This window comes from Trachemys scripta, chromosome 1 (genome assembly GCF_013100865.1).
Source record: "Trachemys scripta elegans isolate TJP31775 chromosome 1, CAS_Tse_1.0, whole genome shotgun sequence".
Lineage (NCBI taxonomy): Eukaryota > Metazoa > Chordata > Testudines > Emydidae > Trachemys > Trachemys scripta.
The window spans coordinates 242,222,672-242,245,875 of record NC_048298.1 but is presented as its reverse complement, the minus strand read 5'-3'; the positions used below and the strand labels follow the sequence as shown (position 1 = coordinate 242,245,875).

Genomic DNA, 23,204 nt, shown 5'->3' with positions numbered 1-23,204 from the left:
AACCAATGTATAAAAAGGATGTGGAGAAACTGGAAAGCATCTAGAGACAAGTGAAAAAGATGATCAAAGAGATGGAATGCAATTGATATGAGCAAAGGTTGAAGGGACTGGGTACGTTTAGTTTGGAAAAGAGGAGATAAAGGGGGAATGTAATAGTGGTCTTCAAATACATGAAAGGCTGCAGACAAAACCAACACTAACAGGTTGTGTTCATCATAGTTTGAGAATACTTAAAGAAAGAAGAGGCAATGGTTTGCCTATCATGTTTTATTAAAATTTTTGGATGTGTTTGGTGTCCAAGAGACCCCCAAAGACCTTGGAAATGTAATACTTTCATTTTCCCCATTGACTGACATTGCAGGGTCTAACTGACCCCATTCCCATTTTGTGACTTTTTTTGCTACACATAACCACAGCGGGTAGGATGATAAAACCAATGTGGAAAGATTGATCTCCACCTAGTTTGTGAACTATCTATGAAGAGGCACAGGATTGGCATGAAAATTCCTAATTTACATTTTTGTGCACATTGGGATAAAACAGACCAAAACATAAAAACTTAAGATACAACTTCCAGTTGCTTTTGAGAAATCATGGAGAGCTGGGAAGAAATGGAAAGATACCATATATGTGATAGCAATCTTTGAAAACCAAATGAAGAATGAGCCTGACAGTTATTTTTAAATCCAACTTTGATCTCTTGTAAAATAATTCTACAAATACTGAGAGAAAAATGGCAAAACAGCTAGAGGATAAGGAATCTTGATAAGACTGACTTGATTACCTGTGTATTGTGTGTGTGCATGGATTTAAGGCACAATTCTGCTCCATTTGAAATCATTGGGAGTTTTGATGTCGATTGCAATGGGTGTATGGTTGGAATCCAAACATGAAGATGAAGAGATTGTGATAGATGCAATATACTTGGATTTTAGTCAAATATTTGATAGTTGGATGAAATCCAAGTCTCAAAATTGTCCAAATTGGATCTGAGCACTCTTGCAGAGACTGAGTTGTCTGAAAGTGTATAAATGAAGGATAGCAATGAATGGCATTATATTGAATCTCGGGAAGATGGCTATTCAACCTATTAGTGGCAGGGATTAACATTAGGCCTAGGTTTAGTAAACATCTTCATTAATGGGCACATCATTACTGGAAATAAATTGAAACATTGGATGATGTTTGGACAAGAAAAACAAAGATGATCAGTGGATTGGATGGAATGGCTTGTGAGTGCAAATTTAAGAGCTATAATAAGAATTCTAAGTGACAAGGGCAGATGTTTATAAGAATAAGAGGTGACTTGATGGGTTCTTTCCTACTCCCATTGAATTGTCAAATCAAAAGCTTCCACTGATGTTAGTGGAAGTAGGCTGTAGTCCAATAAATCTACAAAATATTTGAAAGGTTTCAGAGTAGCAGCCATGTTAGTCTGTATCCGCAAAAAGAACAGGAGTACTTGTGGCACCTTAGAGACTAACAAATTTATTAGAGCATAAGCTTTCGTGGACTACAGCCCATTTCTTCGGATGCATAAATATAAATTCAAAAAATATTTGAAGTGTGTAAATATCAAGAGTGTGAAGGAATTATTCAGAGTCGAACAAGTAAGTATAATAAGACATAAATAAGTCAATATAAGGGAACATTTATGTTGGATGTCAAAAGGGAAAGAAACTCTCGGACAATTAGATATTATATTGTTGTGTTCCCATGAGAAATGTTGATAGTCTTAATATTTGGGACATTTAAAATTCCCAAACCCTATGTATTTTGCAAACCTAAAGATGCAAAAACAATAGGTGTTATTGTCTGATATGTTGCAATGTGGGGGGATAGTGCTATTTTAGTTATGTTCTACCAAAGTCCAGTATGTTGGAATAAGGATTTCTCTACATGTAAAAGTACCACTTTAACTATACCGAATGCAGTTATACCAGTATCAAAATGCCCATACTACTATTCCTGTATGGGGAATAATCTATACCAGTGTAAGGAATATTGATACTGGTATAATTGCGTCCACAGTAGGGGTTCTACCAATATAACTGTTTCAGTAAAAAACCATATCCCTTACCAAAATAGTTATGCCAATACGAAATCTGTGTGTAGACTAGGCCTAAGTCTGGGACAATCACAATACACTCCCTGGATCTCCCTAAAACCCTCTCAAAGAGAAGATATTTACAGTATCACACATGACTATTTCTTAAAAGAAATAAACTGGTTAGGAGAAAAGATAGTGTCTGAGCTCGATGTGTTAAGGGGTCAAGGTCTTACTAATGTTCCCCTCACCAACAATTTTCTTCATGGCCTTGCTCACAGATTTACAAATCTGATTGTTTTGGATTAATACATACATGCGCAAACTTCCAAATGTGCTCCATACCATCCAATATAGTTTTGTTTCCTTTGATACAGTCTGTCAATCCTATTCGTATGCATAAAATCCACACAGCTTGATGGTCTGTACTGACAATTAGCACCCAGCTGTTAGATAGGGCAATAGCTTGTTATCGTTGAAAAACTTTAATACAAACACTAATGGATTGCTTGCACTGTTTGTAAACCAATTGGTGCAAACTTTACATATGCTTTGTATGATATTGGAGCAAAAAAAAAAAGGACTCCACTCACGTTGGTGTAAATCAAGAGTAATTCTATGGAAGCTACAGGAGTTATATTGTTGGAGAACCTGTGTAAATTATAGGAGAATCAGACCGTGTATAATCCTTTCAGCTGAAAACTTGAATGGAATGAACAATTATTTTAACTTCAGCTGTTATAGAAAGAGCTGGCAAAGGAATCCAGTCATGATAGCTAAGTTTGTTAACTTGAAAAGTCATGAAAAACCGTCAATGGGTGGCAAAGGAGACGTCTGTAGATTGGAATTTAAGCTGGAACAGGATGGGAAAATGCTTCTACAGAGAATGGTTGTTCTGATATCTTATTGTTGTCTAAGATAGAAATGTGTTATTGCCTATCATTTAATGAACATGAAAAAGAGAGCTTATTAAATTTAAAGTAAATTGAACAAACATGGTAAAATTCTGTGAATATCAGAAGCTTTACATTAAGTTCTATTTGAATTTATAATAGTATATATATGATTGTGACAGAAATGCTTGTCTAGCCATTATAGAGTTGGAGATGGTAATACATGATAGCAGAAAAAGGAAGATCCATTAATTTAATCAATGCACAAAGACAAAATACTGGTAGGTGTATGGAATGAGATATCTAATATAACAGTTTCCTGCACTGTCTCCTCATAATCGTTCTGGTCAGAGTTTTGTCAGTGGAACAGCTAATCCAAAAAGAGAGACACAAGTGAGTGATCACACCCTTTACAAAGAGAACAGTGTGTGTACATACACATGCAGTAATGTTGCCTGAGATAAATGTAATGTATATCTCTTTCTCTCTACCTCAATCAGGATGTAGTTGAGGTAATTTTAAATCTAGGGTCCATGTATATAGACACACAGTCTCTAATTATTTTTTGAAAACCAGCTATAATACAGAATACAATAAACTCCCAGAAAGGGGCTAATATGACATATGGAAAATATCCAGACTAACCATTTAGAGTATATGTCTGATGTAAGTTTCAAATGCAAATTGTTTGTCTATTTAGATAGTAAATCAATATGCATCAGCTTGTTTTTAAATCCTGTTTCTCACAGATTTATCCAGAATCCATATTTGAAATTGCCAGCTTCCTTTGCTGTATGCATACCTCTTCTACATTCTGAGAAGCGGGGGAGGAGGAGAGGGGGGACTTTGGCCACCATAACAGAACTCAACTTTGCCAAGTAAAGCAAACCCCAACCTTGTTATCTCTTTGTAAGGAGATCAGGTAATTTATGTCCTCTCCCCCCCCGTTCTCCAGACATTATGGAGTGCATTGCTCTAATCACAGGGGCTCAGGGGGAAGACTGTCAGTTGCTGCTTGGGAAGTAGAGGAGAGGGAATGCGGTTGAAGGGCTCTACCTGTAGGAGTTATAAAATGGGGTTGGAGCCCAAGTCAGTGAAATTAATCTTTTTTAAAATAGTTTATTTTATTGTTATAAAAGAACAAGGGAAACATCATGCAGCTGTTATTTCTCCTGATTCAGTCCAACAGTTTACATCACAATTTTAAATTCAGGAAAATCAATGTCTCAGTTACACTGAGGCCATCTGCATCTGACTCTTGGCTGCATGGGATTTACAAGCTATAAGCATAGTCCTAGGAAGAATGGGGCAGCAGTTTTGTTTTATTTCCAAGACAGTATCCTAACAGAGATCAATGTTACTTCTACCTCCCACGATAAAATTTCTCTAAGTCAGTAAACGCTGGAAAACCTTTTTTTTTTTTTTCCCCTTTCACATCCACCATTCTCCAGGAGGTTCATAATTTGTATAATCTTGTTTTGTGTGGGTTCTTTTAATTGATCATTTTCTTTCATTTCTAAATGCATTTGATAAAGGAAGAGGGTTTTTTGTTTGTATTATTCAAAAATTTAAAAAAGTAGCTTGGCTTGAGAAAATTTGACAGACATTGCCGTAGATCGCTGTAAAAATCACATCTCAGTCCCAGGATTTCTATAACAAGAGATTAAGAATGAGTTTCTCAAAAAGGGTGTTCATTGTGTTAAGGCTTGCTGTGAATAAATAATAGAAACATATAGGTAGAGCTTTGAAAGAAACCATCAGCAATAAGTGATATCACTAGTGGCAATCTGCTGCTATAGAATATATGTTAAATTAATAAGACAAATGGGAGGGATGATTTAGATGATTACATCTACTGATAACACTGCCTGAATCTTAAAATTTCTCTAAAACCAATCACAGCAAATGTGCAAAGGTAAAAAAAAAAAAAAATCAATTCATTGTAGCTTTAGGAGTATGTTCATTAAAGATTTATGACAATTCTGGCTTGATTTCCTTGGCTTTTTAGGGCCTACGAATAACATATGAAATCAGTATTCATCTGCACCGCAGGCTCATCTTCATATAATTGGTACAATGTGAAAATGGATTGGTGCTGGGGCATAGAAATAATGCTGAGGTGGCATGAATGGGCACCTCAATTTGCCCCAGGACCCGCAAGCCCTGGCCGAGAATCCCTTTCCTCACTCGGTGGCGGTCTGGGTCTTCGGCAGCATTTCGGCGGCGGGGGGCCCCTCAAAGCTGCCAAAGATACGGAGCAACTGAAGGGCCCCCTGCTGCTGAAATGCCGCCACCGCCGCCACAGACTCAGAGCACCGCCCGGTGAGTACAAGCTCCCCCACTTTGCCCCAGGCCCCCTGAATCCTCTGGGCAGCCCTGGTCTCCATTAGAAAGCCCATTGTGTGTGTTTCCTCTGTACTGTCTGCAGCAACTTTGGCAACAAAATGGCTTCTGTCTTTCCCCACGGGAATTGTTCGTAGAAAGCTCTATAGCTGTTGTACATTCAGCATACCAAATGGATCTTACAATGTAAACATAATTAGTCAGACCTTCTGGTGCCCAAGAGATCAGAGATGCTATCTTCTTACAGATTTGCATGAGAAAAAGGGAATATTCCAGTGCCACATTAACACTTTCTCCTTGACACATTTGTGTGCAGAATCTCTATTTTAATTGTTGAGAAGAGAAAATTATGTTGGAAGATTGGAGGGTCAGAAGACTGCCTATCAGCTGTTTAAAATTTGAAAAAAGTCTTATGGAAAATGAGACCACAGAAACCATGTATTCTCAAGTGCTCCTTCTGCCTTGGTGTCTCTTGTGACTGGTTCAGGTGTCCCTCAGGCCAATTTTGAGGATGGTGCATGTATTAACAAATGTTACATTATTTAACAGAAATCACAATGAAACTCACAAAGGCATGTGGGAAAATGAATCACTATAGAAGGAAAGAACAGATTGCTTTTGATCTTGAAGATATTTGGACGGTTTTGAGGGGAAATCACGTTTTTCGAAAATCTTCCTTATAAAAATTATAACATACTCAGGAAAATAGAAGTGTCTTGCAATATTTTTAAAAGATGTATTATTGAAGTTAGCAAGCAAAATATCCCTCTAGATAAGCAGTGAAATTCTCCTTTGTGCTGTGGGCTGAAAGAGTGCATAAAATCTGGGCTGACCCTGTGTACTCGGGTGAATTTCATCCAGAATGAGTGCATGTGGATTGTGGTTATTACAGAAAATGAAAGGGACATTATTTATATCCAGGAAAATTACATTTTCCAGTGAGAACTAAGATTAGCATCAGCTGAGGCAAGAAACAGAAACATACAATAATATTATCAGTAAAGTTCAATGGACTCAAACACTGAGGTCTAAATGCATAAGAGTTAGATTGTTTATATGAAATGAATGTTGCCTGACATTGTAAAGTTGTCATCATTTACTTCTGTGTGTTTCTCAAAACAAAACAAAACAAAACAACAAACAAAAAAATCTGATCTTTGAGCCAGGTACTCAGGGAGGAAATGGGAGATTCACATGACTGAATACCTCTGGAAAGATCCTTTTTAATCAAGTGAAAGTGAGGGAGATTAATTTTATTACCTTGATCAGCATTGTCAGATGCCTCTTGGAAAGGTGATGGACATGTTGAGTTGTATAGAGAAACGCCAACATCAAATTACTTTATATAAATGGTTTTCAGAACGTATGTACTCTTTCTCCTGCATCTGTTATAATGAGGTTTTAAATTGTTTGGTATGTTCAGGCACTACTATAAGACAAATAATAAACATAGAATCAAATTATCTCTTGGGGGAAACTCCCTTGAAGTCAATTGAACTGTGCTCACTTACATGCACCAAGCAATTAGACAAAATGTGAGGTCTCGTGGATTATTTCTGATAGGAGAAGTAATTGATGGTGGAATCAGGAATTTCTTTCATGCAATCCTCTTGATTTACACTGAATGTACAAAGTCCTGTTTCCCTGATCACAGTAGGAATAAAACAGAAGACCCTCTCTTTTCTCACAGTTCCAAACCCCTTAACAGACACTACTGAGCTCAAAAGCTCTCTCTACAAAAAACACACCCCTGACCGACAAAAGTTTCACTGACAAAAGTGTCAGTGTGGACAGTGCTATTTTGGTGGGAGTGCATCACCACTCATTGGGGTGGTTTAATTATGCCAGCAGGAGAGATCTCCTCCACCAGCATAGAGCGGCTATACAGGAGACCCTACAGCGGCATGGCTGTAGCGGCAAAGCTGTGCCATTGTAAGGTTCATAGTGTAGACATAGCCTGGCACACATATCTCTACTAATACAAAACCCCTTTATCCAGTGAGGTTTCATCCAGTTAAAACAATAGTCTTCAGTCCTACCACATATGTTTAAAGAATTCTATGCAGGATTGTCTCATAAAAATTGGTGGCTCATATTACAGATAGGAACACCACCTATAGTTAAGGTTGCCTAACACTTTCCATTATAAGACCCTGTTTTCAGTTCCTTTTAACTGTGCCAAACTTTAAATTTTTCAGGTTGAAATTTTCCATGACAGGTGTCTGTCTCAAACTGATTTTTTTTGTTTTGTTTGTTTTTAAGTTTCAACTACAGTTCTTCAGCCATTTCCAAGAATGAGATTAGGGGAAAATACATTATTGCATCCACGTTGAATAAAAAAAACACAATCTTATAATCTTGTAATTGAAAAGCTTCAGCACCTCCATGCTTTAGTACAGAGGGAGGGCAGGGGGTCACTTTGGTGTCAGGGATGGGCCTTTTGCTGTTCCCATGAAAATCCACCCAAATTTGTCTCGGTTATAAACTAAATGAAAAATCTCAGTTCACACATCCTTAGTAGAGACTTGTTAGTTTGGTGGCTAAATTCTTGAAAAGATACCATCTACACTGAGCATGACCCAGGGGCTGAGCAGGACTCTCTTATAAAGGATAAGGCATCAGAACTGAGAACAGGAAGGCTGTCTCTCCTGTGCTTTCAATGCTCCCCTTGCTGGTATCCAGCCAGTGTGAAGGAGAAGGAGGAAACAGCCTGACTGGAATGCAAAAAGTGAGGAGTGTATGTATGGGGGGGAAATAGGCACAGAAAGGGAGGGGGCACAAAGCCAGTCTAGGGGGAGTGGATAGAAACAGAAGGGAAGCGGGGCCAGAGTTAGGAGATGTGGATAGAAGCAGAGGTAGAAGTGGGTAGAAGTCATGGGAAAAGGGTATGGCTAGGAGATGATAATAATAGTGATTGTGTGTTCATATGTGTAATATATTTTAATAATATAGTGCACCATATCTTAATTACATCTATGGAGAACTGGATAGACTTGTTGGGACAAATAAGAAAGGATCTCAGCATTTACTTAAAATCCTAAGCAAATCTTGATTCTCTTTCAAATATGATTGGTTGACTATATATCTATATATTTCTTTTCAAGTAACTTTTAACTTCCTGCTTTAGGGCCTGTTCATCTCATCCTTAGCTAATATTCCCAGTAGCTTCAATAGGATTTCCATCATGAGGATCGGTTAGGTTGGCATAGTGCACCCACACAGTATATGAAAGTCAGAAATCTGTGCACCACTTATTCCTGCATTACTAAGGCCCTACCAAATTCATGGCCATGAAAAATGCATCAGGGACCATGAAATCATGGCCCACAGTCAGCAGCCGTCTCTCTCTGGCCACCCAGCTCTGAAGGCAGCAGCCCAGAAGTAAGAGTGGCATGGTATGGTATTGTCGCTCTTACTTCTGCACTGCTGCTGGCGGGGCACTGCCTTCAGAGCTGGGCGCCAGGCCAACAGCTGCTGCTCTCTGGCCACCTAGCTCTGAAGACAGTGCAAAGTAAGGGTGTCAATACCACAATCCCCCTAAAATAACCTTGTGACCCCCCTGCAACTCCCTTTTGGGACAGGACCCCCAATTTGAGAAACGCTGGTCTCCCCTGTGACATCTGTATAGTATAGTGTAAAAGCACACAAAGTGTATAGTATAGTGTAAAAGCACATGTGAACTCCTGAAGCACTATAACAATCTTACCATGAAGTCACAGACATTGGGCATTCTACTCTATCTTACCACCCAGGCAAGCTGGACTATGTGATAGATCAGGGATTGGCAACCTTTGGCATGTGGCCCATCAGGAAAATCTGCTGGCGGGCCGGGATAATTTTTTACCTGCAGCATCCTCAGGTTCGACCGATTGCAGCTCCTACTGGCCGGGGTTCGCCATTCCATTGGCCTGAAATGGCAAACCGTGGCCAGTGGGAGCTGCAATTGGCTGAACCTGCGGACGCTGCAGGTAAACCAACCATATCGGCCCACCAGTGGATTTCCCTGACGGGCCACGTGCCAAAGATTGCCAATCCCTGTGATAGATAGTCACTTTACACCAAAAATCACAGCAATATTCAGGTTAGTCCCAGTTCCAAAAGATCGGTCGCTTACCCTAAGACATTTAGGGGGGGAGGGATAGCTCAGTGGTTTGAGCATTGGCCTGTTAAACCCAGGGTTGTGAGGTCAATCTTTGAGGTGGCCACTTAGGGATCTGGGGCAAAATCAGTACTTGGTCCTGCTAGTGAAGGCAGGGGGCTGGACTCGATGACCTTTCAGGGTCCCTTCCAGTTCTAGGAGATAGGATATCTCCAATTTGTACCCAGATTGCAAACCAAAGACAATATCTGTAACCAGTCCTGTAATTAACTAAAGATTTATTAACTAAGAAAAGAAATGAGAGTTATTTACAAGGTTAAAACAGGAAACATACACAGACAAATGAGTTACAGTCGTAGATTTAAAAAGGTAATAAAAGTCTCTATAATAAGCAGCTTTGTATATCCTTTGAGGCTGACCCATGCCAACAGCACGACGATCTCTTGCTTATGTTTAGGAATCTTTTCCCTTCAGAGTCCAGACAGCATAAAGAGACCAAGTTTCTCCTTGTCATGGATTTTTATACCCCCTCAACCCAGAATCCAAGCTGACGGTATGAGTTCATGCACAGGCCTCCCTTTCCAGAATGGAGTTAGGAGTGCAGTCAACAAGGTCTCTGTCCTTTGGTGCTACATAATGCCTCATTTGCCTTCAATGGGCCATATTGTGGGCTGGATGAACACTTTACCTTAATTACTGCTTCTTTTTCCTGTTGGGTGAGTTACACAGTAACAAAGATTTACAATGAAAACACTCAGTATAACTTTATACCACGGATTCAGATATTATAAGTAAGATTAATACATGCAGCATCCTACAAGCATTCCATAAAGTCTAAACACACTCTTATAACACTAATATCTATTTTAAGTACAGTAACCCACAGGTAAGCCAGACCAGTTTCCAGCTATGCATTTGTCAGTGTTCAGCCATGGGGCCTTGGCATGACCTGGCACCTGGTCTGTCAGAGTCACAATGTGATTTCCAAAAAGTGCTCAGCACTGGCCTAGGCCTGCTCCCTTTGAAGTCAGTGCTGAAATTCCCCTTGACATCAGTGAGAGCAGAGTTAGGCCAACACTGAACACTTTTGGGAAAATCCCACTTTTAAGGAATATGTATGTCACGTCCCTCATTTGCAGATGAGGATTTTACCTATATTGGAGGGCTGTAGCCTGTCTTAGTTCATTTTTATAAAGTTCCTCAGACAGAAATTCAACATAAAGGCAACTATTAGGTGGCTTAGACACTGAAGAGGTGAAGCTAGAAACTATGCAGAGCATAGGAGCGGGGCGAGTGCCAGGAAGTTTTGGTGGTCTAGCTATTACAAGGCTTCTGAACAAACTATACAAAGAGTGAGTGTGTGTGTGTGTTGGGGAGTCTAGGACTCTAGCAGCTGTAACGTAAGGGGAACAGTATGTCCCCATCCCCCTTTGAGGGCACTTTGTAATGTTTGTTAGTACTGATAGGGACAAAAAGTCCAGCTTTTGAGCTTTAGCCCATAATGGGATGTGTTGTGTGTGGGAGGACGAGTGATCTTTAATCACTGGGCTCCTATAAATGAGAGGAGGAAGAAATCATTTGTGGGTTTTTTTCCCTTCATTCTTCCACTTTTGCCAAGTTTATGGCAAGTATAAATATGCTCCCTTATATTCTCCATTTTGCTTGGCAATTGTAACACAGTCCATTTAATCCACATTACTCAGTGTTCTGCTTCCCAGTTCAGTGGCAGTGCCAAGAACAACAGTAGAGTCTAAGAGTATTTAGTTTACAAAATTGCGTTTGCCCGAAAGCAAAGCCCATTTGCAATTAACTAAATTAAATGAAGCAAAAAAAAAGTAAAAAAGCAAATGAGAACGTATGATGGTTTTATTCTTCAGGTTTGAATTTATAAGAGGGTTTAGATTGTCTGTTGATTTTCAAAGCCTGAAATGAAATACAGAGCGGAATCTGTTGTTGTAACTGTCATTTTTTGATTCTTCCAAAATATATACCTGGATGAATCATTATAGGTGGAGCATGTAACTGCTCGTATATTTAAGGTTGCCTATCCCTTCCCATTATAAATCCCTATTTTCATTATAACGTTACTGAACTTTAACTGTTTTAGCTGAAATTTTCTGTTTGGTGTCTGACTCGGAAATATTTTTTTTTTCTGGAAAATTTGCTCAAGAATGGCTCAGCCATTTCAGAAAACAAAGCTAGTGAAAATTGCCAGTGTTTAAAAAAATCTACTGAGCAAACAAAAAAACACATCTGACCATTATTGAAAACCTCTAGTGCTTCTGTGGTTTGTAGCAGGAACTTCAAATTACATAGCGGAAGAGCCAAATTGTAAGTGTCCCATGGAAATCCATCAAGATCTGGCTAAATTATAAACCTCTTGTCAAGGCTGACTCTGTCACTTTGAGTGCAGAAGGTGGGGGCCCTTGAGGATTCTAAAAATTAATATTGGCCGCTCCGGGCTGGTATTAAACTCCCAAGGTCACAGCTTCTCTCTGACCTTGGATGGGTAGATGCTGCCAACACCCAAGTGCAAAAAAAAAAACTAACCCCTTTCCCTTTTGAGAACTCAGGAAGGAGCACTTGGAAATTCCTTCTGGTGGGGTATCCTCAAGCCATTTCATGCCCCCTCCAGGGAAGAGCTGAGAAAGAAAACAAAGGAAATTAGCTGTTGCTACCGCTAATTAAACAACGTATGCACAAACCTCTTAGGACACCAAAAATCCAATCCTGTTCTTAAAAAAGATAAATTTTATTAGAAACAAAAAGAAAGAAAATACATCTGGAACTTAGGCTTTTGCTAGATTTAAAAATCCCATTTACAAAAATTAAACATCAAGAATAACCTTCTTGAGGTCCAGCTTAAAAGTTACAAGTAAAACAAAAGCATTTAGGATTGCACAGAGAAGTCCACAAGCCAATAAGAAATAAACAGAGATAAACCTAATCGCATCTTGCTAGGCATTTTATGATGTACTTACATATCTGGGGTTCAAATGAGGAGTTTTAGGTATGATCTGATGATTTAAATACCTGACAAAAAGCTTTATTACCGAATAGTCTCAGCCCTGTCTCTGCTCTGTCCTGTCTCTCCAGAGAAGAACAACAGCCAGACAAAGGGAAAGTTTTTTCCCAATTTTAAAAAGTTCTAGCCCTCTCATTGGCTCTTTTGGTCAGGCGCCCACTCCCTTCCTTTTACCTGTGGACTTGCTTTACCTGTAAAGGGTTAATAAGTAGAGAACAACTACCAAGAGGGATTCTATAGCTAACTGGCTGGCTTGTTGTTTACAAAAGGGACACCCCCTCATTTATCACACCTCTCAAAAATACCATTTGCTCATATGCTGTAGAACAGATTCATCACTGGCCTGCTAGTTTTGTGAATGCTCCAATACACTTTGCATGCTCCCAGGTCTTGCTTGCCTGTCCATATAAGCATCTCTTGCATTGTGGGAAGTACACTGAACTGGAGGCCAAGAGACCATGAGTTCACATCTTGCCTCTGTGACAGATGGCAATTTCCTGCAGTATATTTGGGAGATCTCACTGTGTTAAGTTTATGTATCATTGTACGTCAGGCATTGTATGCATTTCCATGGGAAAGGGTGACTATAGCTTTCTAGGAACTAGGAACAGTGGAGGTTGATTAGGCAAATTGACTGAGGTTATAACACCTCCAAGGAGGTACCGCCACTTGCAGAGGCTCAAATATACTGGTTCAAATTGGAGTCTCCAGAGACTACTGACAAATAAAGGACTTTCAAATAAATAGTCTGACTTTAAACTGACTTAGAGCCTTCTTTCTGATACAGCAAATGGACAGAACCTTCTGCCCAAGGGTTGGGGAAAGGGAAGATGGGATGCATCACTTGATTATTACCTGTTCTGTTCATTCCCTCTGGGGCACCTGGCATTGGCCACTGTTGGTAGACAGGATACTGGGCTAGATGGGCCTTTGGTCTGACCCAGTATGGCCATTCTTATATGGCAACCTTTGGCAGGTGTCAGTCCTTCCAACCCTTCCCTAGTCCAAGGTTGGAGTTGGGGTGGCCTCTGTTAATTTTTTTAGCACGTGCGTAGGTTATTTTATTTTTAATTGCTTTTCTTTGCATTGCAAAGAATAAATGTGCTTGCTTAGAAAGAGCTAACTGCTGGCAATTATGTTATTCATAGCCTTCAAAGAGTTAGCAGTGCACAGACCTTGGCCTTTTTAGGCAGTGTGGCTTGCTGAGAATAACACAGCAGGAAACTGTGCAGTCTGGAAAAACCTCAGTCAGGAGGGAGAAAGATGTAGGTCTCCACCCAAAAGAGGTGACTGCTGGGGAGCTGGGAGCATAGAGCTGGGAGCCTAGAGTGGGTGCCCTTACTGGACCACAGCGAGTTCACTGTGAAACTGTGACAGCTTCTTTCAGTGACTGCTTTTAATATTTCTATGCATTTCACAATTCTTATATTGAGTGAGGCACAAGCTTCAATGCAGAGCAAAAGGGAGGGATGGTTTGCAACTCCCCTGTTCAGGGGCTGAGAGCCATAAGAGCTGTCTTAACCTGTGCGCTCCTCTACTATGGGCCCATCATACCCCTGACCCATCATATAACTTCTCTTGGACCAGGCCTCCTGATGAGAATGTGGAACCAGCTGTGCTTCTATAGAGGACCTCTGTGCTGAGGGTATTTCTCAGGGGTGAGGTCATTGTGGACTTCTTATGCCAGTTAGCCAGCACAAACAGGGTGAAATCCCCTGATGATGTCTTGGCCTTTTCATTATTCAGTCCTGCCCTGGAATGAACAATAATAGAGTGAATTAGTCAATTCCTGAATTCCAAGTGAAAAGGTTATAAAAGCCATAGAGACCAAGGAAAAAGAATAAAGAATTATCAATCCTGACTGAGCACCAATATGCAGGGCTATCTTCTGTTCTGAGTTAAATGCCTGGGTTCATTTCAAAAGAGTTTGTTACATGTAACTGTGAGCAGAATGTGGCCCCAAGTATCTTTTCAGGAATTATGCAATGTCAGTGATCAGACAATGTGCTGTAGAGGTTGAATGGAGTGGACTTCACTAAGCTGTGGCATGGAGATTAATTTCAGGCAATATAAATTATGAACACCAATCTCAATCATTTAGCAAAAGAGCCTCCAGGTCTCGGGGAACTCTGCAAAATACAATAAAATCAGTTAACTGTGTTCTGCACTCACATGAACATGGTCTAATCAGGTGACTTTAACCTTGCTATGGAATATCCTGTGTTCAGAACTACAGAAACAGAACCATACTCTAAAGCAAGGGGTTCTCAACCTTTTTCATTCTGAGGCCCCCCTCAACATGCTGTAAAAAACTTCACGGCCTACTTGTGCCACAACAACTGTTTTTCTGCATATAAAAAACAGGGCTAGCATTAGGGAGTATCAAGCAGGGCAATTGCCCGGGGCCCAGTCACATGCCACAGAAAGCCCTGTGAAGCTAAGTTGCTCAGGCTTCGGTTCAACCCCTGGTGGGGGGGGCTCAGGGCCCCAGGCTTCAGCCCCATGTGATGGGGATTTGGCTTTCTGCCCTGGGTCCCAGCATGTCTAATGCTGATCCTGCTTTGCAGATTCCCCGAAACCTGCTTGTGGTCCCCCAGTGGGCCCCGGATCCCTGGTTGAGAACTACTGCTCTAGAGAAGTCCTTGATATTGCTCATAGTTAGGATAGTTATCAAAGGTCCTGAACTGCCAGACCTAGCCATTAAAATAAATGAGACAGGAAATGCTGACATGATAGTTTTACATATGTTAGCTCAGAGGTTTGCATATATTATTAAATCTGTTAATGAAGATGATGAAAAATCAGGCTATTAAGATCTCAGTTCTGGGTGCATTGGTGCATTAATTCTTTCTCCTTCTCTTTTCTTTGATATTTCAGTGCTACGGCTACTAAAGGATGGTGCGGACCCTCACACTCTTATTTCCTCAGGAGGTTCCTTGCTCCATCTGGTAAGAGTGATTGAAGATTAATGTTAGTGACAGTGGATAAATATGGCAAGATTCTGAGTAGCATATTGGGCATATTAACAACAAGAAAGGTTTATCAGTAATTTTTTATCTACACTGAGCACCATGGTGATTATAATTGCATCCAGCTGTGCACATGAAATACATGGTGGCATTCAAAAGGCTTATGTAGGGATGCATCATGTAGTAAGGATGCATCACTAGCAAAATCCAGTTAGATGTTTTTGGCATAAATTATCTGCACAGTAAGTAAGAGCAAAGGAAAAATTGCCTGCTTCGTAGGATGGAGAAATGCAATATTTTAAAACCTTCACAGATTAGAAAAAAGACAATTTAACCTTCAGTTTAACTGATGTCATTCCTTCCTTTTGATTTTTTTCAGTGTTGATTTCCTACAAATGGAAATCTAACACAGTATCTGCATTTAGATCACCATAGTTATTTGTATTTCAGATTAAGCGATTAAAAGAAAAGGGAGCAGGTTTGTGTTTACCATGTAATTAAGGGAGAGAGAGAAATACAGCATATACACTGGTGTTGGGTCACTTTTAGTTACTGTGAAGTACAGAATGGCAATTGGGGACTCACAGCAGAGTTGTAAGAAGCTCTATTATTTTATTTTGCTGGGCCCCGTCATACATACCATGTTTTCTATTTTGACCCACATAGGTTTGCAGGGCACCTGTGTTTTGCTTTGAGGGGTGGGTCAAATGTCCCAGTGCTCAGGAGAATATGACAAGTTTTGCCTGTTTTGAACACAAAATGGTTAATTTACCCAGATTCTTCCAGAAGGTTCACAAATATTAATGAAATGTTCATGTAAGCTGCCTGGTTTTCTAGTGTTTTTTAAAAAGCCAATAAAAACACACCCCCAAATTAAGGGCAGTATACTTGAAAATCAGAATTTGATCACACATTTCTACTGCTAGCAAACCAAATAAATCCAGTGGAAGCAATCCCATGATTACTGCTGCTACTACTTTATATTCAGACAAGGAAGTTAGTAATTTGTGTCTATAATACCAAAATAAATCGTATTCATCTTAATCTACCTTACAGAATGTACTTGATCCACCCCTGCAGATGTAGTGCCTTTAAACTACATGGGGGTTCTGCCTGTGGGATGCAGCTATAGGTTATATCTCTGACTGTACAGAACCCTGATGCCTCCAGCTGAGTGAAAATCAGAATATCTGTCCAGTGGGCAATTCCAATAGTGCAACATTTGTTTTCGTCCCAAACCTGCACAAAAAGTTGAATTTGTCAAAAATTTTCAAGGAATGGAATATTTAGAAAAATGTCGATTTGGAAACAGTGAAATGTTTCATTTTGAGTCAGTTCAACATGAACCTATGCAAAGGGGAATCTGCATTGCATCATGGCAGATATAATCTGGCCAGAGAGCCCAGTCTATAGGAGAAAATGGAGGCCTTAATGACAATGACAATGAGGCCATTAGCCACTATACGAAATGCAGCTTAATGATGAATTGCCTAAAAATTAAATATTTTGGGTCAGCTCAAAAGCTGAAATATTCCAATTCGTATTGAACCAACCCAAAACAAAATATTTTGTTTAGATTTTCCCAACAGAAATTTGAAAAATTTCAGCAAAATTGAAACTTTCCCACAGAAAAGTTTGATTTTTGTGGAAACTACTAGTGATGTATAGCACACACTCCTTTGCTTCCCTGTCCAGCATCATTCACTATGGCGCTGGCTGGAAGCAGGGCCTGTGATGGAGCATGGGATAAAGGGGACACATGCTGCAAAACCCCATTGTCGTATGATATTTCTGCTTGAGAGAGCTCTGCAAAACCTAAGTGGCATTAAATGATTCAAATTTATGCTGGATTTGAAAATATTTTTGTATTTATTTGAGCGCTGACAATTTTTGCTTTGTCGACATAGAGGACCACCTGCCTCTGTGTGCCACACGAAGTTCACAGTTTAAAGGTCAAATCGTGTGTGTGCAAATAATGCCTTTAAAATGCATAGGGTTCTACTTGTGTGAGTAAGAGAGCAGGATCCTTTCTTATACACAAATAACACAGTCCAAACATGATGTGCAGGACAAAGGGACAACTCTAAGCTTTGGATTTGTTTTTTAGGAGTGTTCTGTATAAATGATGGGTTATCACTGAAAGGCCTTACAGAAGAAGAATGCTTTAAGGGGAGAGATGAGTGTAAACAGACAATATGACTCCTTAATCTTTTCAATTTTCAAATGTAAGGTCCATGAAATAAGAACCAAAATTTCAGCCAACATGTACCTTGCCAAAAACATCATTTGGAGAATAAGAAAAAGATTATTGAAAAACAAGTTTTCCCACAGTTAATTGGTAATGTCTGTGATAAATCAAGAGAGTTCAGTAAATATTGTACAGCACTTCTTTCTAGAGAAAAAGATCCTACCTTCTTTGAGGTCAGTTGCAAAATTTCTGTTGACTTCAGTGAGGTCAGGATCTCACCATAGGTATCCAGCCTTCATGTTCCCTTATTCTTGAAGGCTGTGAGTAGCTCCAGGTCAGCTGCCATAGCTGTTGGCCATTAGGCTTAGTTCTAACACATCTAACTTAGATGCTTGGGCCCAAGTTTGTTACACAAATGTAACCTTGATTAATTCAATATGGCTTCATGAGTACAATAGAGGGCAGATTTGGCCTCCTAAAAGTATACTACTATTTCAGTTTGGTTTGGAGAGACATATGTTTCCCATTTTACATATATGGAGCACAGCAGCATTATCACACTGGCATTTTACAGGTACAGTGTAACCTTACTAGACTCAAGTCTCTGACTCTGTGATGGAATTCCAACTCCCTGCCCAACATAATTTTACAATTTTTAGCCATTCCTGTGTGCTGTTGCCTTGTATCCTAAACCCATGTTGCCTATCAACCAATGCAGTGCTGCCCATCTTCACCCCATTCATATTGGTTGTTCTTGTGTCTTATGTCTCAGAAGACCAGAAGAAAAAGGAGAAGAAAAAAAATTAATTCTCTTCTCTGGCCTTGTGATACTGTTGTTGTCCTTACTCACGTGCCCCTCTGTGATTTAGGAGTCACCAACAAAAGTTCTAGGCCAAGATTTTCAGAAGTGATGAGTGTTTTGGAGTTTCTGACTTGAGGCATCTTAAAGGAGCCTGAAATTTGAAAAGTGTTGAGCAACTGCCCTCTTAAAATGACACTCCTTTAAGGTGAGTGAAGTTGGGCATCGAAAAATATGAGTACCTCGAAATTGCTAATTAGATCTGAAAATCTTGGCCCTAGTTAACAGCCACAAAGCAGTGTGCCTTGTAAGCAAGCTGTCCCACTCACATTTTAAAACCAAAAGAGAACCTTCTCTAAGGATTTTAAGTTACTCTACGTGGCAACTGGAACATTCTTTTTAACTGCAGAGCTCAGTGAACTGTCTTTTAGGTTTTTTTTAGCTTAATGCATCATGCCTCATTACATTCAGTAGGTCTCGTGGGGCCTGTCACTACCTAAGTTAACACACAATTCCAAGAGAAGTGAAAACTTCATGCAGGGAGAAACATGATATATTGTAGAGTATGTAAGCTACTGACTTGGTTTCGTGAGTATTGTTAATTCATTTACCGCCAAATCCTGATCCCATTAGAGACAATGGCAAAATGTGCATTGATTTCAATGTGACCCAGATTTGACCCTCTTTTAAACACAGTGCCAATACATCTGGGGATCAGTCATGCTACAAATAGAGCAGCCAGCTTTATTTCAAGATTTTTTTAAAAATAGTAACTTGGCATTTATTTAAAGATTTGCTCACTCAGGCCTGGTCTACACTGGGTGTGGGGGGGGAGGGAATCGATCTAAGATACGCAACTTCAGCTACGAGAATAGCGTAGCTGAAGTCGACGTATCTTAGATCGACTTAGAATCACTTACTTTGTGTCCTCGCGGCGCGGGATTGACGGCTGCTGCTCCCCCGTCGACTTTGCTTCTGCTTCTCGCCGAGCTGGAGTTCAGCAGTCGACGGGAGAGCGATCGGGGATCGATTTATCGTGTTGATACTACCAGCGATAAATCGATCCCCGATAGATCGATCGCTACCCGCTGATCTGGCGGGTAGTGTAGATGTATTCTCAGATTGTTTATGTAGCAGTTTTTAAAATTTAACGGGATATAATCTGATTTATGTAAGGGAAAAGGATGATCCTTGTGGAGTCTTTGCCATTAGCATGAGGTATCTGCTCACTCAAGAACTGAACTAAAAATATATTTACCATAAAATGTCATTCAAAAATGACTTACATTATAAAACTGTTCTATTTCCTTTTTCCTCCGTGTCTTCTCCTCACTATTCCAAAAAGTGATCTATTTCTTTAATAAAAGCTGTAGAAGATGCTGAATTAAGAGCATTATTCACATTTTTCCAGGCTGCCATATTAATGTGCTTTAAACCAGCAATTGAGAGTGGACTTTCAGAAGTACTAAGTTTTGACCTAACTCCCATTGACATCAATGGTTAGCAGAGTTCAGGCCCTAAGCTTTTTTGAAATTACCACCTGGAGTGTCCATTCTTTTGGGAGGCACAGAATTGTTTATTTGGCATGCCCAGTCAGTCAACCACCCTCTCTAACAAGGAAGCTAATTACAATTGCTGATTTTTGTTGTGTGAAGTGGACTAAGATTGCCAATTCATTTCACAAAGGCCACTGAACAAACATCAGAGTGCAGTGATTGTTTTATTTTTGTCACTACACATCTGGGCTGTTTTCAAACCCTGATGAACTAGAGGCAAAAGATGGTGTACCCCATTGTTTATGCCTGGAGCTGTGCAGTCCCATCTGTAATTTGTTCTGCATGAAAATTCTTAGGAAAGATCAGAGCCCTGGTAATGATGTAATTTAATCAAGGGTAAATCCTGTTCTCTGTGTAGCTGTGGTAAGCCAAGCCTTCTGTAAATTTGGTGTAGTTCTGTTCTCTGGGCAATAGGGAACCTCGTGGATCCTACACTAAGAGTATGTACCCCCTGCATGTCATAGAGTTTATTTCCATGGATCCATCAGCTCCCTGCAGAAATGGAAGCTTAATCTTCAATACATTATCTGATCACTTTCTATGTTATGTAGAGAATAAACACAAACTGAAAAAAGTTCGTTGATAAATTTAGTTGTACCTTGAGCTAAGCTCTGTGTCTAATCTTCTCTTCTCTCTTTCAGTGTGCTCGTTATGACAATGCCTTTGCTGCAGAAATTCTGATTGACAGAGGAGTAAATGTAAATCATCAGGATGAAGATTTTTGGACATCAGTGCATATAGCCTGTGCATGTGATAATCCTGATATTGTCCTGCTACTGTTAGTAGTAAGTAAAAAAATTCAGTGCATCGTGTTCTTGAAAATGAGACATAGTATGCAAAAGTATGAGCTCTGAAATGGTTGTGTGAATGCAACATGTAATATAACTAATCAGATCAGTGAGAAGAATATATCCATATGTCATGGCTTTCTTTTTCTTTCTTTCTGAGGCCAGGTCTATGGTAAGAGTCTATGGTAAGAAATTTTTCAGGTCTGTAAAGTGTCTACAGTGTAAATGTCATGTCAAGGGTTTTTTGTTTTTGTTTTTGTTTTGTTTTTGTTAGGAGATGATATATTTGGATAATAGGTCAGTCCCAAATGGGACAAGCAGATGATTTCCTTTCTCTTCTCCCCATTGCTTGCTATTAAAGGCCAAGCTAGCAGATAGTCGTATCAAAATTGTTTCTCAAAAGCAAGAAGTATTCTTAGCATTCAGTTACACTCAGTATTCATGAAGAGATGTCTGTGAATTTGATGAAAGTAAGAGCAATATTGATCTAACCAACTTTGAATCTATGAAAGAAAGAATGTTATGTATAATAAGTATAACAGACACTACATTCAGCCTATGATAGATGAGCACTTTATTCTTGTTAAGCCTTTTCTATTCCTAAGGTCTGATCTGAGTCTCACCATATCATTTCTTAGAATCTTGGTGAGTCTTAGCCTTTTGTAATTTCTGAATTCATTTATGATTGCTGTTTTCCTCAAGTTATCAATGACATCTGACATCTGTTTGGGATTGGTCCCATTAGGTGCAACATGTATTATGTATACTATTTTCTGGTTTTGTGTGTTGACTATATTATTATGTTCTTAAATCACAGCTGTCAGATATGATAGAGTGGGAGTTAGCCACTATAAACATAGTCATTATTTTTGCCAAAGATTGAGAAATCTCTGGCAGATGGTATTTGCATATTTTGGACCAAGTTCACACCACCTTAACGAGTATAGGCTAGAACTGTTTGTTGTGTATTCGTCCTTGAGCATCCTTTAGTTTGAGAAGACCTTTACATTGGCTAAAATTGAGAAGTTCATGTTGCAGAAGCAATGAGCTGGTTCATGATCTTCAACCATTTATTAGCAAAAACTTTGATTGTATCTAATACTTACCATTTCTCCATAGCCTGCTGTGTTGGTCTCTTCAAGTTGAGGGATCATGGCCTAAGACATTGTGAGCACATTGTACTGCCATACAAATAGATATGTATTTTCTTTTCTTTATGACTAATTTACAATATAAGTAAGGAAATCTGAGTCACAAACAGTCAAGAGCATCTATTCCCTGATGAAATGGGTTAAAAAGATCCTAAAATATCCTATTTTCAATCTGTTTCATGAGAGAAATTATGTCTTTTTGAAGCAGGACAATATTTTCCTTATTTAAGCCTGCCATTGCTCCCTAGGTAGGATTTTAAAAAATGCTCAGTTTTATATACTCCTAATGACTTCAGTGGAAGCAGAGTTAGGGCAATCTTCAGCACTTTCGAAAATCTCACCTCTGCACCCTAGGATTTTGCCTAGAACTGCAGTAGAATACAAGCCCATTATTTCAAATCCAGTCTATAACCAAAGTACTTTTGCATCCCACATCATCCGTATGCTTTGACCCCTATTTAATACAAACCTTGTTTTTCAAAAGGTTTTGCACATCTTCTGAAACATTGCAGCATATAAGGCTGTCCTATGTGTACTATAGTTGCACAAAACAAGAGTATTTCTGTAATTATATATACACATATATTGGCAAATTCTGACCCCTTCCTATGTACTCAGCACTCCTCATGGCAGAATTTGGCCCACACTACATAAATCACTTACTTTTTCTCCCAGGGTGGGAATAATAAATATAATCTTGTAGAAGGAAATTGTTAGATGAGCAATAGTTTCTGAACTGTGACATAAATAATATGTTTAGTAACATTTCATCCAAGTGAAAATGGAACTAGAAATTGTAGAAAAGCTTTTATTTCACATCCCCAAACCATGTTTGTGTGAGCTTCTGATATTAATAATTGCTTTGCCTTGAGGTTGGAGTGTTTCATGGTCTGTATCTAATGTGTAGTGTGGGACTGGATAATGTCCATATCAGTTGCAGGCAACTTCTGTTATGCCACAAATTTACAATGCAGTTAAAAGAGTAAACAACACTTCATAAAACCTCATAAATTCCTTCATTTGGTTTTATTTTTTTAAAATTCCCTTGTGATTTATTTGACTAAGAAAACAATTGCAACATTTTCTCTCTTAAAGATTGAATATGCAGGATATCTACAAGTGATAAATTCAAAGAGAATAGCCCAATCCCTCCCCACGATGGGCCAAATCCTATCTTGTGCAAAAATGTAATAGAGGTCAATGGGAAACTTGCCCAAGTAAGGACTTCAAAATTGGGTCCTAAATAGAAAACAGAGGGAAAGAGGGCCAACAATTTTCATCCTTGTGATAAAGTTTCTCAAGTCCCCTATCTTGTACACTACATACTATACACAGCCTTGTGGGCC

At 39.3% G+C, this 23,204-nt stretch overlaps 1 protein-coding gene across 2 annotated transcripts in view; it reads left to right on the top strand.

Annotated features, from left to right (window-relative positions):
* The window catches only part of MYO16 (myosin XVI), a 559,391-nt gene that overhangs the window by 153,778 nt on the left and 382,409 nt on the right, over positions 1-23,204 (top strand). For both annotated transcript variants that reach the window (XM_034758177.1, XM_034758176.1), the window contains 2 exons: positions 15,285-15,355; positions 20,561-20,704. In XM_034758177.1, the coding sequence (XP_034614068.1) occupies positions 15,285-15,355; positions 20,561-20,704 (215 nt within the window). The remainder of the gene's footprint in view (positions 1-15,284; positions 15,356-20,560; positions 20,705-23,204) is intronic.